The following is a 17,232-nucleotide window of genomic DNA, read 5'->3' as shown; positions in this document are numbered from 1 at the left end:
TTAATTCCCTTCTAAACCAGAGGTCCAGTCTGGTTTAAAGTCTATTGTTGCTGAAAACACGTTATCTTAGTTAAGAGTATGAGGAATTTGCTCTGCTGAAAATGTTTTGGGAGAAGGGGAAGATGAATTAAAGCCTTTATATTGTTAAGCATTAGCAGGCAAGTTCAGGTGGAGCCCTTGATGCAGGCTTCTTCCACCCCCTCCCCCAAAAAACCCCAATCCCCCGTGACTTAGTGACATTCTCATCCATGTATTGTGAATTGTTTGGTTCTGCCTGTCTACTTTGCCTTGCCCATGGGCTGGGTGGCATTTCTGTGTGCTTCAACTGCAAGAGCAGATTTAGGAATAAATTTGAACTCCATTTAGTGGAAAGATTGAAATGTAGTCTTGAGATTGTCACCCACCGTTTCCAAAGTAATTTGCTTTTCCTTATCCTGTCTGGAAATCCTTCTCTTACCGCCTGATGTTTGGACCACTGTTAGGTACTCGCTGGCGGTGACGGCGTTCACACCGACAAGGAATGCTTGGGAAGGGGCCTGTTAAGAAATTAGCTGCATGGAGATGTTTGTGGAGCAGGGTAACGCTTCATTTTTTGTTTATTCCCATAGAAATTGCTCTGTGAGAAGTTGGAAGAACAACTGCAGGACCTGGATGTTGTCTTGAAAAAGAAAGAGCGTGCAGAACGAAGGTACAGAAACATTGACCAATGGCTTAGCAACCCCTGTAACCCCACATAACAAATCACACACAGCAAGTGAGTCAGTACTTTATTCTAGCCTTCCCCAACCTCCTACCCTCTAGTTTGACCACAGTGCCCCCATCAGCCTCAGCCAGTACAATCCCCAGTAGCCACCACCTGTTCTGGTGTTTTTATTAACCAGGTTTAGTACCACGCCAGCATGCAAAACCACTTACGACTGTGACTGCAAATTGAAGTTTGGAGCTGGCTGTGGTTGAGCTAGGTAAAGGTCTGGCATTAATGCAAACAGGTGAAATACTGTATAGGACAAATTTAAGCAGTTGCTGTGAAGAAATGTCAGCTTTTTGTTTTGTTTTTTCTCCCTAAGGAAAGAGCGCCTTGTGTATGTGGGCATTAGTATTGAGAATATCATTCCTCCACGAGTAAGTGAAATGAACCCCTTGATATCTCCTTTTCTTTCTTTTGGCATAGAGTCAGACCTGTGTGTTCTTTGCGCTGTAAACACTAAAAATTCTGCCTTAAGAAAAGCTGAGTCGGCAATAACCATAGATTGCCTTAATCAGGCAAATTTGCATGCATCTGCTCATTTTGCCTGATAAATTCTGCTCCTGCTGCTGATGGAGTCAAGGAGCTGTGCAGGGCACTAAACATGGATCCTGGACCGCTAGAAACCCAATGCACTCCCTGTGTCTTCTTTCTCTACTGCCTGTGGCACATGCATATTACAGCCATGTGGTCTAGAAACTTGCCATTGTTTGAATCTCCATCTTGGCACGTACTGTTAGATCAATCCCATCCTGTCATTTGAAAACTTAGGAGGTATGCATGGTTTAATAATTGCTACGGGTTGTAGCCAATGCTGGTGTTATTCTGAGTTGACTCATTGAAGTTAATGAACATAGCTGACATGTGTTTATGAATCCTCTCAGAGTAGAACTTAGTTGGAAAGAGCCCTAGGTACTCAGAACAAGAGGAACTGTTTGGCTGTTTGTGCAGCAGATTGTTTCTCATGGAAAAGGTGACAAATTAAGTTTGAGTTTGTACACCCTCTATGATTGGCTGCAGCTATTTCTGTGCTTAATGATTGTCTGCCTTTAAACCAGGAGCCTGAAATACCTGAAGTTGTCGATGAAAAGAAGAAAGATTCCAAAAAATCAAAGGCGAAGCTGCTTGAAAGGAGGTCGACTAGGCAACGGAAGTGCATCAGCTATAGGCAAGCAACTTCTTTGCTCCTTTTTGAATGGATGTAATAAAAGAAGCTGTGTTTCCAGTTCACAGTGGAAACATGCAAAAAAAAAAATGAGAAGGGAGGGCTGTCTGAGCAATGGGGAAAGGGGGTGGTAGAATTGACGGCAACTTACTCTGACTTGTTTGCAAGTTGTTTCGAGGGCAAAATTGCTTGCACCCACTGCTGTTACAGCAGATGACTCTCAAGGGGTGTCTAAAGCACTGTCTTAATCCTGTTGCGTTGGATGAGTTTCAACTAGTAAGGTTTGAGGGGGTAGACAAAGTGCTTGGATCGGTCAGGGCAACCGCCTGGACCCTCTTGGCTGATAAAAACGAGCAGGGAGGGGACAGCTGGCTGGGCCAGGGAGGTGGTCAATGCCTCCTTGTGAGAAGGGTCCATGCCTGCTTGAGGGAAGCAGTGGTAAAACCACTCCTCAAGATTTTGAAAATCTTAAGTAGCTAACCACCCAGTTGCCAATCTTTCCTTCTTGGGCAGACCAGATCCTGGTGCTCTAGGAGGAAACCGATTGTGTAGACCCTAAACCGGGCTTAGGCCCAGTTTTGATAGTATACCTTTTATATATTTTTTTATTTTATTTCGTTCAATTAAACTGTTCTTTTAAAATAATGATAATGATAATGACGTCAACAGCAACAGCAACATAGCAAGTGAGCATTTAAATTTCCTCTTACATTGACTGGCTGTACATTACATGCCAAAACACAGAACAAAGCTCCAGGGTTGTCTCTTCAACAATGGCATAGTTAAACATTCTCTACTACAAGATTGGTGGTAGGCAACCAACTTGGAAGGCTTTAAATGGAGGGTGGACAAAATCATGGAGGGCAAGGCTGTCAGTTGGCTATGTACTTCTTCTTTGGCGATTACTTCTAGCCGAGTAAGATTGTCTTCCATAAACATAGTTTTAACAGTGAGTCTGTAAGTGACTGTGGAGGCCATTTCTGGATCCACACGTCCTTCCACAGTGGGGACATTGGTTTCCGGGCGGGAGTTGATCACGGTGTGGATTTGCCAAGTGTGCCTTCCTCTTAGCACGTTTCTCCCTTTCATTCTGAGTTTGAACTTCTTCATAGCCCGTGACACCTTTGGTAAAGGATGTTCTCCAGCTGGAGCGCTCGCAGGCCAGTGTTTCCCAGTTGTCAATGTTTATACTACATTTTTTTAAAATTTGCCTTGAGAGAGTGTTTAAACCTCTTGTGTACTATCTCTATGTTGTAGACAGCATGCTGGGAATCACAAGTGGGGAGAGTGCTTTGGGGCTCACGTCCTCCTTGTTGGCGCCCCATAGGCACCTAGATCCTTTGGTTGCATCCTGAGGGGTCGTCTTATGATATTAAAAAACAGGTTCCTGGGGCCGTGATTCCCAGCAGAGGAGGCGCAGTGCTCACCCTCATAAGTTGCACCATCTAGAACCCTGGGTGGGGTGAAGGGTGCTTGTGGGTGCAGCTCTGATTGTAAAAAGCCGTCATTGGCGAAAGGGTTAAGTGTGCTTGCCCTGCTTCTCTTTCACGCAGAATCACTGGCTCCTTAGGCTGCCTTTCATTAAAAAGGGAGCCGTGGGGTTTCCTCTCATACATTTGTATGCACCGTTGCAGTGGCTGTTGTCTACAATCGATAAAAATCTGGCCCAACTGTATGATACTGCGATGTGCCTCTCAATCTCCTGGGCTGCTTTAATAATTGCGTCTTAAGGGCCCACTCAAACATCCTACTGGTGATGTGTATGCCAGTGCCCCGCACATCAAATCCAAGTCAAAGCAAACCCAGGCTGTTTCTACGATGCTACACGGGACCGTCATTAACTCCAGACGCCGCATTGAGCTAGAAAGCCCCACCTCGTGTGGTTAGTAAGAAGGAGGCAGGCTGTATTCTGGGCTTCCTAGATGGAATTGTCACATCCCTGACAGATGAGGCAAACTGATGACCCAGCAGAATCCCCCCTCCCTCGCCACAGGTTATCCGACTGTCCTCCAGGGGGATTAAGCCATTCTGCAAGCATAGCAGTTTGAGCGGGTCATCGCTCGTCAGTGAAAATCGCACTCGAAATGTATTATGCTCAACAGCAGGACTGTGAAATGCACTGCCTTTGCAGCTTCTGCCTTTGTGCTCCTGCCTAGTTGGTTTCGGCTGCTTCTAAGTGAAGAAGATTGAGCTATAAAACTTGCAAGACCCTTGATCTTTCCCTCCACCCCCTCAACTATAATCCCCCCCCCCCCATTTTTGCATTGCTTTAGAGACTGCAGATTGCTGCTGCAGCATCCGAAAAGCAGTAACAGCTGGTTTTCCTTTTGCAAATGGTAAAGGGAGGAGGGAACATCTTGGTTTAACTATGTAGTAACATTTCAGATACTTTTGCATAAAACCACTTACAAAAACTCATGCAAAGTTAAGAGGAAAACAAGAGTTCCTGATGTTACGCTTAACTTTCTATGAAGAAGGTCAGAATGCTTGTGTGTATTATAAACTGTTCAGACATTTGGAGCCTGATATTGAATTTCAGGAAGGACCACTACAGGGTCGGTCTCTCTCTCTCTCTTAAATATGTAGGGTTCAGTGTTTGAAGGAAGTCTAAGAACTTTTAATTAGGGATTTATTTGTCCGTTCTGTGGGGGGCAGCCTCTCCAAGAGAGTGAGACACGTACAAATTGATCTCCTTTCCCCCTCACATATTTGGACTCTTCAGTTACTGCAAACTTGCCAGTTTATTCCTTAAAATATAATTGAGCTCCGCTCTGAAACCAGCACATTTTGTCTTCTCTAGGTTTGATGAGTTTGACGAAGCCATTGACGAAGCCATAGAGGATGACATAAAGGAGGCTGATGGAGGAGGTGTGTCTTATTGGACAATGTTAACGGGGAGGAACATATGGATGACTTCAGTAGTGGGTGGCAATCCTGGTTTTTGGTACAGCAAGCACTAAATTTATACCGAGGGACTTGGGTGCTTTCCTGCCACTTCCTGCAAGTGCATGAAAACCACATCTGCTACAAAGAACAGAAATCTTTCTCCCTCTTGTCAGACTTCTCAGCTGGCTGGGATCTGTCCAAAGACTATTTGGACGTAGATCGTTGCTTGTGCTATTCACTATCACTCAGCCTGACCTTCCTCACAGGGTTGTTGTGGATAAAGGTGGTGTGGAGGGGCCCATGAATGCTCTTGGAGGGGGAAGGTAAAATAAATAAATCTCTCGTTCTTGCATCCCCAGCCTTATTTAAGCTTTCAGCTTTTCCACAGGGGAGATAAGACATGATCCTCACCTCATCTGTCTGCAAACATGGGGGTTTTCAGTCCTGGTTTGGGTGCTTTTTATGGAGGGAAGGTTGATGCTAGCAGCAAGTGAATGAGTGGATTCACAGCCACTGTGGTGCTGGTCTCCTGACTGTAGGTGGTGGAAGAGGGAAAGACATGTCTAACATCACGGGGCATCGTGGCAAGGATATTTCCACCATCCTGGAGGAAGAAAGGAAGGAAACCAAGCGACCTCCGAGGGCTGTTGCAGTTCGCCGGAAGAAACGGCGGCGACTGAATGACCTGGACAGCGACAGCAACCTGGATGAAGAAGAAAGTGAGGATGAGTTCAGAATCAGTGACGGGTAAGGCCTGCTCCAAATTTAGGGTGTGCTCTGTCCCAAGTTGAGCGCTCTTATTTCAGCAGATTTCAATTTGAGCTAAGCACGTACAGTGGTACCTCTGGTTAAGTACTTAACTTGTTCCGGAGGTCTGTTCTTAACCTGAAACTATTCTTAACCTGAAGCACCACTTTAGCTAATGGGGCCTGCCACTGCAGCCGCTGCTGCACGATTTCTGTTCTCATCCTGAAGCAAAGTTCTTAACCCGAGGTACTATTTCTGGGTTAGCGGAGTCTGTAACCTGAAGTGTATGTAACCCGAGGTACCACTGTACTAGCCTCAGATTGAAAGTGTAGGGCAGTAAAATGGGTTCAGCTTTGGATCCCAGAGGGTGCAGTCTTGCCAAACACTGATACTCAGAACTACCACTTGGAACGACCCTCCCTGTGCTTCTGATTGCCGGTGGAAGATCACTGGTTTGAACGCTTGCCGTGCTTTTGCCTTTGGAAAAATAGGGTGGAATTTGGTGTCGCTCTGTGATGCATGTTCCATCTGCACAAGCATATCAGCTTGCCAAGTGGAACGATTCCCTCCTTCTAGGAGTTCTCCTGACCCACCTAACCAGTTTGGGAAGAGAATGGAAAGCCCCGTTGTGCAAGCAAGAAACCCTTGTGCAGGGTTTCTGCTGACACTGTTAGGTAAATCACACCCCTGGTAGTAGTAGTAGTAGTAGTAATTTATTATTATTGTTGTTGTTGTTGTTATCTCTACCCCGCCCATCTGGCTGGGTTTCCCCAGCCATTCTGGGCAGCTTCTAACAAAAGATTAAAATATGAAACGTTAAATGTTAAACATTAAAACGTTGGAGGGAAATGCTCTAGCCTGTTCCTCTTACATGGCATTGGAAGGAAATATGCCATCTCGTACCTGCATTCCAAAGTGGAGCTCTGCCAGGAACACTGTAGTACCTGGTAGTTCTGGGCCCTCTTCTTTTGGGACCTGGAGCTAGAATGTATGTTCGTACTGTTTCGGTCCTATGAAATGCAGGTGGTTGGGAACCTTAACAGCATCTCAAGATGCTGTTAAGACTTCCATCAGCCCCAGCCAGCATAGCTGATGGTCATGGACAATGGAATTAGTAGTCCAACAATATCTGGAGGGCCACAGGTTCCCCACCTCTGGCTTTTAAAGGATGCTGTCAGCAGCCTTTCTGGTGGGTAAGCTCTGCCTGTGAGGTGCGAGCTTCTCGCAGAGAAAGTTTCAATCAGGCCAGGCCCCAGATGAACTTTTGAGGTTAGAGTACTTACTGCATCAGAAATAGCATATTTGAATTGACCTCAAGGGCCTGTCGCTTGAACACATAACCATTTGAGCAGAGAGATTGAATTGTTTTCCACTGGAGCAATGAAAACCACCTTAGCTAAACCTTTCTTACGTCTACAGTTTCTCAGTTAAAATGCAGGTCTCAAAGTCGAGCGGGCTTTATTCCTTTGGCATCGTTTCAAAGATCTTTCCAGCTAATCTCTCTCCCCCTTCCCCTTTAGATCTCAGGATGAGTTCGTTGTCTCGGACGAGAACTTAGACGAAAGCGAAGAGGATCAGCCATCGAATGACAGCGATGCGGAGTTTTCGAAGCGCAGGTCCAGGCGGCACCACTCCAGGCCGATGAGGCAAAGCAGGCGGCTACGGAGAAAAATAGCCAAGAAAAGATACTCTGAAGATGACGAAGACGAAGATGAGGACTCTGAGGAGAACGTAAGCGGTGAATCGGGTAAGTTGGACTCTTTCACTCTTCGTAGCTTGGCGGTTGGCTCAAAGGACTGAGTGTTGGGAAACTAGGCCAGCAACCGGTTTTCCTGGAGGGTCGACCTTCCTGAGAACTGGATGAGCCAGCTTTCCTCACCTTGGTCTCCTGTAGTGGTGTGCCAGGAAGTCCCGTTGCCACGGAAGCCATCGTTTTCTTCTTAGCTGGCAGCTGAAGAGCCAGCGGCACTCCTCCGGGCTGGATTTGCCCTGTGAAACACACAACACACGCATCCATCTGCTTCGCCTCCGATCTAAATTGAACGCCGATCCAACGACGACCTCCTCATTTGGCGTTTCCTTTTGGATTGCGTTATACGTAAATGGCTTTCCCACCACCAACTGTTTGGAAGCTCCGGCTGCTACGGAAATGCCACAGCTGGATTGTGGACTGAGATTGGGCACCCAGGCTATATCTTGAATATAATACACTGGCTTCTTGTCCACTTCTGAGTACAATTCAAAGTGCTGCTTTTGATATCTATGCGCTAAATGGCTTGGGACCAATGCATCTCAACAGCCACCAGCTCCCAGACCATTGGATCTTAAGAGGCCTTTCTCCACCCACCACCCACTGTCTTTGGTGGCCAGAGAGAGGGCATTCTCATTGGCAGTACTCCGTCGTTGGAATTTGCTTACCAGTGAGACTTGCACAGCCCTGGGTTTGTTGTCATGTTAGCGCTCTCCTTTCTACTCTCCCCAGGCTTTTTGGTTGTTAAATGGTGTGGTATCGCAACAAAGTGCTTCCGCTCGTGCAAGAGCTTTGGGCTGCGCAGTGGAACTTCCCCACAGCCCCGTTTGCTTGTGCGACCCCTAAATCTGTCCCCCATCGCTCAGCAGGGGGAGCTGTGTGCAGGGAGAGGAGAGGGAGGAGAAATTCCATTGTTGCAAGTGGGAATCCTTGCGCTAGTCAGATCCAACTAAGTTGGATATTGCCTTTGCCTGTTTTGTGTTTGACTCTCCTGCCTCTTGGTTTATGTGTCTTGTTAAGGACTTTCTCTGCTTTAAATCTTCCATTGTTTTATATTTTAATATTGATGACTGTCTTTTTAATTGTTAAGAGAACCCTTTTGGGACTGAAAGGGGAGGGTGCGTGTTAATTAAATATACATTCAGTTTTTGTGTCTGCAATAAAACAAAGCTAATGTCTGTAGTTACAATTTCTAAATATATATATATATATATATCCTGAACAAGCATGAGCAACAACCAGTTGCTGTAGCAGTTAAAATGTACTGCTTTGCAACTAAATTTAAATTATGGTAAGCCTCTCTTAAGAAATAAAAGAGCAAATAAAATTGAACTGTTTTAAAAGGAAATCTGAGTTTAATACAGATATAGGGACCAAAGTCCACACTTACTAAAACTGAATTATAATCCCCAAACCTTGAGTTTGATGGTCATAATTCAACACTTTTATTTATGCAAGAATGAGAACAGTGTGGAAAGAGTGCGCCCCCTGCTGCCCAAGAAGAATTTCGCAACAGAGTGAGGACCGGCCTAGTTCCATCTATCAGCCAGGAAGGAGCAGCTGCAGGGAAATTTGCTTTGCCACCAGAAAGAACAAACAACTCCCAACCGCTGGTAGCCCTAGGGCTGCAAAGGTGAAGGCAAGCATGCTCTGGCCTGTGCCAGGAAGCAAAGAGCCGCTTGGAGGTTGCATCCCCTGCCTTCTAGGAACGACGACATGGCAAGGCAAGGAGAAGACCTTTCTGGCCCCATCCGTCAGCCCGCGAAAGAGCAGCTGCAGCAGAGAGCTCACTTCTCCCTTCCCTGCTGGAAAGAATTCTCAGCTCTGGTTGCCTTGAGATATCCCTTGGCCCAAGGGAGGCTGCTGGGTTTTGTGTATGCGTGTGTATTATTTGTTTGCCTTATTGCAGTGTGCTGTAAACGGCCTTGAAGATAATTCCACCGAAAGGAGGAATATAAATCTTAATAAATCAATAAACAGATCTGGACTCCCAAAGGTTCATGTTATTTCATAACTTTCTTCTAAGGTGTGCTTGGCACCAGCTACCATAGGTGGCACAAGGGCAAGGGGGCGAGTGCCCCTTTAAGACAGCACACCCACCCACCAACCCCAATATCTCTTTATTCCTTTGAGAAATCTAGCATGTTGTTTAAAGATCTCATGAAAAGGTGTACATCAGAATAGGACTGCTCAGTCTGGACTGGACCACTCTAGTGGAACAGTGAGGGTTTTGGTCTGGTTTGTTCGAGCTTGCAGTCTCAGTCTGCCCTCAGCCCCCACCTGCATGCCTCGTTACCTACAAGGTTGCTGTCGTCTTCCTCCTGGTTGCTTTCAAAGAACTCAACAAGGGAGGAAACTAGGATGAGCTGGCTCTGCCTGCCATTGCTTTGGCGCCACCTGCTGTTGGGCTCCCTGCCCTTCCACCGTCCATGTCTCACGTGCACTTACCATCTCTGCACAAGATTCTTTTTTTTTTTAAGTACCCCGCCCCTCTGGCTGGGTTTCCCCAACCACTCTGGGCAGATTCCAACAAAATATTAAAAACATCAAACATAAAAACTTGCCTAAACAGGGCTGCCTTCAGATGTCTTCTAAAAGTCAGATAGTAGCTTATTTCCTTGACATCTGATGGGAGGGCGTTCAACGGGGCGGGTGCCACTACCGAGAAAGCCCTCTGCCTGGTTCCCTGTAACCTCACTTCTCGCAGGGAGGGAACTGCCAGAAGGCCCTCAGAGCAGGATCTCAGTGTCCAGGCTGAACAATGAGGGTGGAGACTCTCCTTCAGGTCTACTGGGCCAAGGCCTTTTAGGGCTTTAAAGGTCAGCACCAACACTTTGAATTGTGCTTGGAAACGTACTGGGAGCCAGTGTAGGTCTTTCAGGACCGGTGTTATATGGTCTTGGCAGCCACTCCCAGTCACCAATCCAGCTGCCATATTCTGGATTAGTTGCAGTTTCCAGGTCACCTTCAAAGGTAGCCCCATGTAGAGCACATTGCAGTAGTCCAAGCGGGAGATAACTAGAGCATGCAACACTCCGGAAGAGGCTGGAAATGCCTTGTGGATCATTTATTTCGGACCTGTTGAACCTCTGGTTGGGATGCAGCACGAGGCTTGTTCTACAACCTTCCAGAACACTCTTGCAACCCTACCTGTTTCAAATGGACATTCAGTCCTCTCTGTTTGGTGTTACACTTGAAGTCATAAAATCAGATTGCAAAGGAGAGACCTGTTAGGTGGGTACTACTAGAGACAAAGCAACATATATATGGATTCATACCCTGTTTCCCCTCCTGCCAACCTAGCAGTTCGAAAGCACGTCAAAGTGCAAGTAGATAAATAGATACCGCTCCAGCGGGAAGGTAAATGGCGTTTCCGTGTGCTGCTCTGGTATCGCCAGAAGCGGTTTAGTCATGCTGGCCACATGACCCGGAAGCTGTACGCCGGCTCCCTCGTCCTGTAAAGCGAGATGAGCGCCGCAACCCCAGAGTCAGCCACGACTGAACCTAATGGTCAGGGGTCCCTTTACCTTTACCTTTTACCCTGTTACCCAGCATGACACCCCAAATGTAAACCTGTCAGTCTGAAGAAGGTTGCCCTCAACAAGCCCTTCTGACTTCCATGGGAAGTATGAAGAAACTAAATTTCCCTGGGAATAATCATCATCATCATCATTATCATCATCTTGGAATGCTGCTTCCGTTTGCCAAATTGAGTCACCTGCCTGCCAGTTGCTGCTGCCTATTGGAAAGTTTCTTAAAGAGCGTTTTAAGATGGGAATCAAATGGGAAGGCTGGAGCTGCCCTGAAGCATTTCACTTTCTGGGAAAACCAGACGTGTTGTGAATATGACAGGATGTTGCAGTTCGCAGACTAAATTTGCACGGTTCCTTCTCTCCTTCAAACCCCCCCCCCCTTTGCACAGAAACAGAGGCTTCTTCAGAATACAGTGACGAAGACTACCTGGAAACGAGGCGGAGAAGATCTCGGCGCAATCAGAAGAGGCAAGTCAACTACAAAGAGGATTCTGAAAGCGACGGCTCTCAGAAGACCTTCCGCTATGGGAAAGAGCTCAGAAGGATCCACAAGCGCAGGCTTTCCAGCTCCGACAGCGAAGGTAAAATAAAAGGGTTGCCTTGTACAAATTTAGTAGAGCTTTTTACCTCTGCAGAGAGGGAGAGAGCTGAGCCCAAAGGCCAGGTTGAAGAGGAACATTTTTGCCGGGTGCCTAAAGGTGTATAATGAAGGCGCCAGGTGGACATCCCTGGGGAGAGCATTCCAGAGACAGGGAGCCACCACTGAGAAGGCCCCGTTCTCGTGTTGCCACCCTCTGGACCTCTCGTGGAGGAGGCACACAAAGAAGGGCCTCAGAAGGTGATCTCAGGGTCTGGGTTGGTTCCTATGGGGAGAAACAGTGCTTGAGGTATTCTTCAGAAGGGCTTCCTTCTGAATAAGCAAGCTTAGGATCGTGTTTTCATGCAGCCTTAGTAGCCAAAATATTGATCCAGGGCCCTTCAGAAGTGTAAAGATGAGGAAGAGCTTAAGAGTTTTGAACTTCTGAGTATAGCAAAGATTGAAAACTAGTAAAGTCTCTAGCCCATGTTTGGGGCTACAACTCCCATCAGCTGCAGCCAGCACTGAAACCATGCAATGGTGGATCCTACATATTTATACCAAACACTGTCTTTGTAAATAACCAATGTACTGAGTCTCATTTTTAAAGGAGATTGGAGAGAGCTACAGAAGGGATATTTGGGGGCAGGTTTTAAGGGAAAGGGACATGGGGTGTATGATAAAAGTATCAGCGCTCCCCCATCAAATAGATGCCATGGAAACACATGGAGGGTGGTTTAACTATTCTACTGCACCATTGATAGGAGCCCACCAGTCTTCTGTGTTGCAGTGTTTATTTTCTGGTGGAAGCCCGCCTCCTTCCGGTTCAAGCAGCTTGCATGCGGAGCGTTCTGTGTAAACACAGGAGAGCGATGATAGCTGTTGCATGCCTTCAGATTTTGCTAACGGCTTTAAGTCTGATGCTTGTTCCAGAGAGCTACGTGTCTAAGAACTCTGAAGACGATAAGCCCACCCAGGTGTCAAAGAGATCCCTTCGGAAGCGCAGCCACAGCACGGACGAGTACTCGGAGGACGAGGACGGGGACAAGGAGGAGCGGCCCGTCCGGAAGCGGCTGAATCGCATCGAGACAGACGACGACGACAACTGCAGCAGCGCCAGCGAGGAGGCAAGCAAGCCTGTGCCTGCCGCCAGGTCTTCAGCAACCCACGGCCCGCAAGACGTCACCAAGAAGCCCTACCGGATAGAAAGCGACGACGAGGATGACTTTGATAACGTCGGGAAGGTCGAAAGCCCGTTGGACTACAGCCTGGTGGACTTGCCGTCCACCAACGGACAGAGTCCTGGGAAAACCATCGAGAACTTGATTGGCAAGCCCAGCGAGAAAGCTCCCGCCCCCAAGGACAGCACAGCCAATGCCAGCTTGGCACCCAACGGGACGAGTGGCGGCCAGGAGGCAGGAGGACCAGAAGAAGACGAGGACGAACTTTTGCGAGTGACTGACCTTGTTGATTACGTCTGTAACAGTGAACAGTTATAAGACTTCCATTTTTGTGCTAATTTATTCCACGGTAGCTCATACCAGTGGGCCAGTTATTAAAAGGTGTTTTATTTTTCCTAGAAAACTCTCCACTACAGTATCACTTTTTAGCAGTCAAAAATTTCACCAGTCCTGCAGTTCGGGGTTATTTTTTCTCTCCCCATCCCACCCCCTTCAACCCCTGGTGAAGTGACCAGTCGTCGTTTTCTCGGAACTCTCTCTCCCCCTTTTTTTGTGGTGAAAATGATAATTACTATAATTTCCCTATTCTGATTTCCTGCCTCCTCCACCTTTCACCCACTCCCGCAGTCCAGGTTAACTTCATCCACATGCAGACCTTGTAGTAAATGAGAGATTTGTATATTTTTGACTTTATATTTACTGAGTGCACACAAATTGGGGGGGACGGGGGGCAGGGAGGCCGAAAGAAAGCATTCCAAGTTGGTCAGGGCCCAAGATCTGAACTGTGGTGGGATGGAGGGGGTGGGAGCCGGGGGGGGGGGATGTCAGGGTACAGAAGCACTTGTACTCAAACTTTTTCATAGGAGATATATATTCTATTTAAATGTTCACAACTTAGATTACAATTTAACATGCAGTTTTAACGGGGAGGGGGGGAAATCTTTACTGTTGCATTTTGTGACTTGTGGGTTAACTTGCCATAGTTCTTTTTAGTAAATCACTTTCCCGAAAAGCAACCTTGGTTAGAGAGAGAGAGAGGTCGAAGAAAAAGCTCTCACATAAAATCATTTGATTCAAAGCTTCGCCAACCCATCATAATTTAACTTTTTAAAGTGTTTTGTACAGTAAAAAGTGTAAAGCTATATAATGAGCTTTTGACAACTTGGAGCCATGCTAGCAGTGAGTTGATAACGAGGCTCTTCTTTTTAATGCGTTAAATCTGACTGATGGTCTCCGCGTAGGATAACCTCTTGGGAGGAGATGACGGGGCTCCTGTAAAGAGATAACTGGCCGCTTTTAAAAACCCTTTCTGTGCTCTTAGTATCTACTTCAAATTGAAGTATGCAAATGAAGCAGTTTTCCTTCTGGGAGGCTGTGTGTGTGTGTGTGTAAGATTAATTTTACTTATCAGTCTGGATGTTCTAGCAGATTTTGACAGTAGTTAACTGGCCTATAGGCTCCTTCGTGTTTTTAATATGCATTTTAATAGTTGCCGCGTGACCAACTGATTTCTAAAGCAGGACCTTTCTGGGGGAAATGCATGACTCCCCCCCCCTTCCCTGCAAGAAACTCCTGCTGTTGGAACTTGGGCAACATAACTCTGAGTGTGAGTGCCTGCTCTCTACTTCAAGAAAAGGTTTATCTGCCCATTTTATAGCCAGTCAAACAAGAATACGACTGGCCATGGTGTTTGCCACTTCATTCTTTCAGGTGTGTTTCAGGCTCTGTTACGTTCTCTTGTCTTGTGTTTCTTTTTCTTTCTACACGATTTTTCACACAGATGGTTGGAAGAATACTCTGCAAAGCTTTGAAATCCAAAACGGCCATTTTACTCTGGTTTTCTTTTCCTCCTCCCCCTCAAAACAGGGTTTTGTACTTTATTCTGGTGCTGGGTCCATTGCTGGCAATGGCTGCACCAGTCTTGCTGTGGGCATTGAGTTGACAGCTCTCTTTCCCTTGCCTGTCTTGAATTTTTTTTTTTAGGCGTTCGTCTGTAGCTGAGCACTTCCGTGTTGTTTGTTTGTCTGTTCCATTGTGATTTTAACCGTGGCATTAGGCCTGTATAAAATACCTCGCACGAAAACCTTGGCTTCCCCAATTTTATTTTTTTTATGGCCTTTAATCCATCTTTGGTTCTCTCTTTTCTCTCCCCTCCCCCCTGCTCCTGATATCCGCTCTCTGTACATGATAGCCACTCCACCAATTGTATTCTAGCAATGTGTATCTTCCACCTTTAGAATTCTAGAGCCCTCAGACCTTAAAAGAAAAATACTAGCTTCCCCAAGCGGTGTTTTATGTAGTTAACAAAGCAAAGCCTCCCAGGTTGTATCACATTACTTTGTTAGCAGCCATCTATTTGAATAAGAGAATAAAGTTAAAAAGCCGCACAAACGCTGAAATCGTTCTTTAAACTGGTCCGTTGTTGTTTCCTTCTGCTTGAGCACAGCACCTTTTCGCTCCCTGGGTTTGCAGCAGAGCAGCCCACAGTCGTTAAAATTCCTCAGCTATTGCAATGGCCACTTTCATGTATTATTATTTTTAAAAAAATGTTTTTAGAAGATGGAGGTCCTTGAAAACCTCTTCTCTTTCCCAAGACGCAAGCAAATACTCTGTACCTGCGCTCAGAAAAAGCAAAATGTACATTCCCAGTTCTGGTTGGCGATTAAATTTTTAGATGCCATATCTTGGAACTCTAGATGAGGCTAGGAAGATCGCCAGCATTTAACTGCCTGTTGACTGGCTCACAGATGACTCAAGATACAGGCAGAGGGTAGCTTGAACCTCCTTTTTCACTAATGTGAACTGGTGTGCTATGTCGGATCTCCTCTCGTCACTCCCAGTTGCCTGACATTTGCCTTGCTATTAGGAGTGAGGACATTATGTAAGGAGACGTCTCTGGTAGAGCATTTGTAACTGTTCACACTGAGGAGTGGGAAAGAGAACATTGGATCCCCCCTTTTTTTTGCAGGATAAAACTTTTGAGGTGCACAAGGGTACTTCACCCCGGGGCCATCTCAGAAGTCTGTGGGGGCAGGATGAAGCCCTGGCCTACCCATTCCCAATTGCACAATTGTCTTTTCTCAGAAAAGGACGTCTGCCTTCGTTCCTATCTTGCAATTTTCACTGACCTTTAAGAGTGTCGTGTGTGTACCTGCAACTTCTTGAAAACAGAAGCTTCCTCAAGGAGCTCCTTCATCTTATACTTGCACTGTGGTTCTCTAGTTCTTGTCTAACCAAGCCAGAGACATCATTTGGGTGCTTGGCACCATCACCTCTCCAGCCCTGGTGGGTATTAAGTGCTTGGCCAGTAACGAGTAATGGACATTTGTGGTATAGAGGCAACTCTGTTCCTAGCATTCAAATAGGACCAAGGGAACTAGTTGAAAGCTTGGCTTGTGATGGCTTTGCCGAATGGACTTCAGGAGTTGTGCTTGAGAGAATTGTTCAGAATTCCACCAGGAACCCCTGGAAGCAAGAGCATCGGTTATTGATTTAAGTTTGCAGCGTTAGTGCTTCTGATGTTGGCAATAGTTGGAGGTATGCAGAAGGCTTGCAAGTAGGACAGTAGAATTGCCCTGGAAGAAAGGAGAGTGTTGGATATGTACTGTTTGTGTTGTATAAGGCACATTTGATGCAAATAAATTCTGGTGGAGTCTCTTGAAAAGGACTTCTGCTTGTTGGTTATTAATTTAGGAAGTTACTCCAGCATAAAGTGCTAGAGGTAATCTTGGTGATCGCATTGACTTGCATCCAATGCCCTCCAGTGAAAATCAGGACCAAGTAGACTTGGTCTTCTTTGAGCCAATCAGAGCATGGACTTGTTCCCTCTTCTGTCTCCATTTTTCAGGTTCTTGCCAAAAGCAAAGTGACAACTCCCCTCCCCATCTGTCTCGTTTTAGGGAACAGCTTTTGGCTGCAGTCATAGGATGGCAGTCAGTTGAGTTTTACTTGGAGTAGACCCGTTGAAATGAGTGAACATGACTAACTTGGGCCCGTCAGTTTCGATAGGTCTGCTGGTTGAATGCCATCCATAGTCTTTCTGTTGCCTGGCCTCGTCCAGTTGTCAGAACGTACTCATGGCTTTTGAGTAGAAGTCGGCCTCTCTCTTTCCACTGCGTTGTTGGAAGACTTGAGCAGCCCTCATGAGGCAAGCAGTGAATTGAGAACGAAAGATGCCCCAATGGACATAGATTGAACCGTAGATTCCACTGTTCTGCAGCATCGTGAGTTTTTAGTAAGAAGGTGAGAGAGCAAGCTCCACGCAGCTTTGTGTAGCAGAGAGGGTACAGTAAAATACTCATTTGACTTCCACGCCAACTAAAGTTTCCACGGTAAACATTTTTATAGTGACTAATGTGGCAGGCAAATGGTGCATGGCTGCAGCATTGAGTTCCCTAAGATGCTAGGAAGGCCACCTTGTTATGCTTTTTGTAATTTTATCTCGGCTAAGTTTCGTTTCTTGGACTGCCATTGGTGGACAAACGGTTATCTAATTTATCTCTCCAACTTAGTGTGAAAAGCTGAAATATAGATCTTAAAGGCATATTTGTCCAAAGTCTGGTTCATTATTTTTTAAAAGAATTAATCATTCAAGTAACAGTGGTCACTGGAAGGCCAGTAATTTGAAAGGCAAGTCCTGCTACTTTTT

At 46.2% G+C, this 17,232-nt stretch overlaps 1 protein-coding gene across 2 annotated transcripts in view; it reads left to right on the top strand.

The window, feature by feature from the left end:
* RSF1 (remodeling and spacing factor 1) overlaps window positions 1-12,987 on the top strand; it is a 45,404-nt gene extending 32,417 nt beyond the window's left edge. Inside the window, exons 9-16 of one of the 2 annotated variants that reach the window (XM_079973336.1) lie at window positions 609-688; window positions 1,068-1,122; window positions 1,804-1,913; window positions 4,711-4,778; window positions 5,336-5,543; window positions 7,064-7,290; window positions 11,216-11,407; window positions 12,337-12,987. In XM_079973336.1, coding sequence (XP_079829462.1) covers window positions 609-688; window positions 1,068-1,122; window positions 1,804-1,913; window positions 4,711-4,778; window positions 5,336-5,543; window positions 7,064-7,290; window positions 11,216-11,407; window positions 12,337-12,902 — 1,506 coding nt within the window. In that variant the 3' untranslated portion in view covers window positions 12,903-12,987. Of the gene's footprint in view, window positions 1-608; window positions 689-1,067; window positions 1,123-1,803; window positions 1,914-4,710; window positions 4,779-5,335; window positions 5,544-7,063; window positions 7,291-7,437; window positions 9,275-11,215; window positions 11,408-12,336 lie in introns of those variants that run through there. The other variant, XM_079973337.1, reaches the window with a different exon arrangement.
* The last annotated feature ends 4,245 nt before the right edge of the window (window positions 12,988-17,232 follow it).

The sequence above is a fragment of the Podarcis cretensis genome (assembly GCF_951804945.1).
Source record: "Podarcis cretensis genome assembly, chromosome: 4".
Lineage (NCBI taxonomy): Eukaryota > Metazoa > Chordata > Lepidosauria > Squamata > Lacertidae > Podarcis > Podarcis cretensis.
This window is presented reverse-complemented; position numbering and strand designations above follow the sequence as displayed.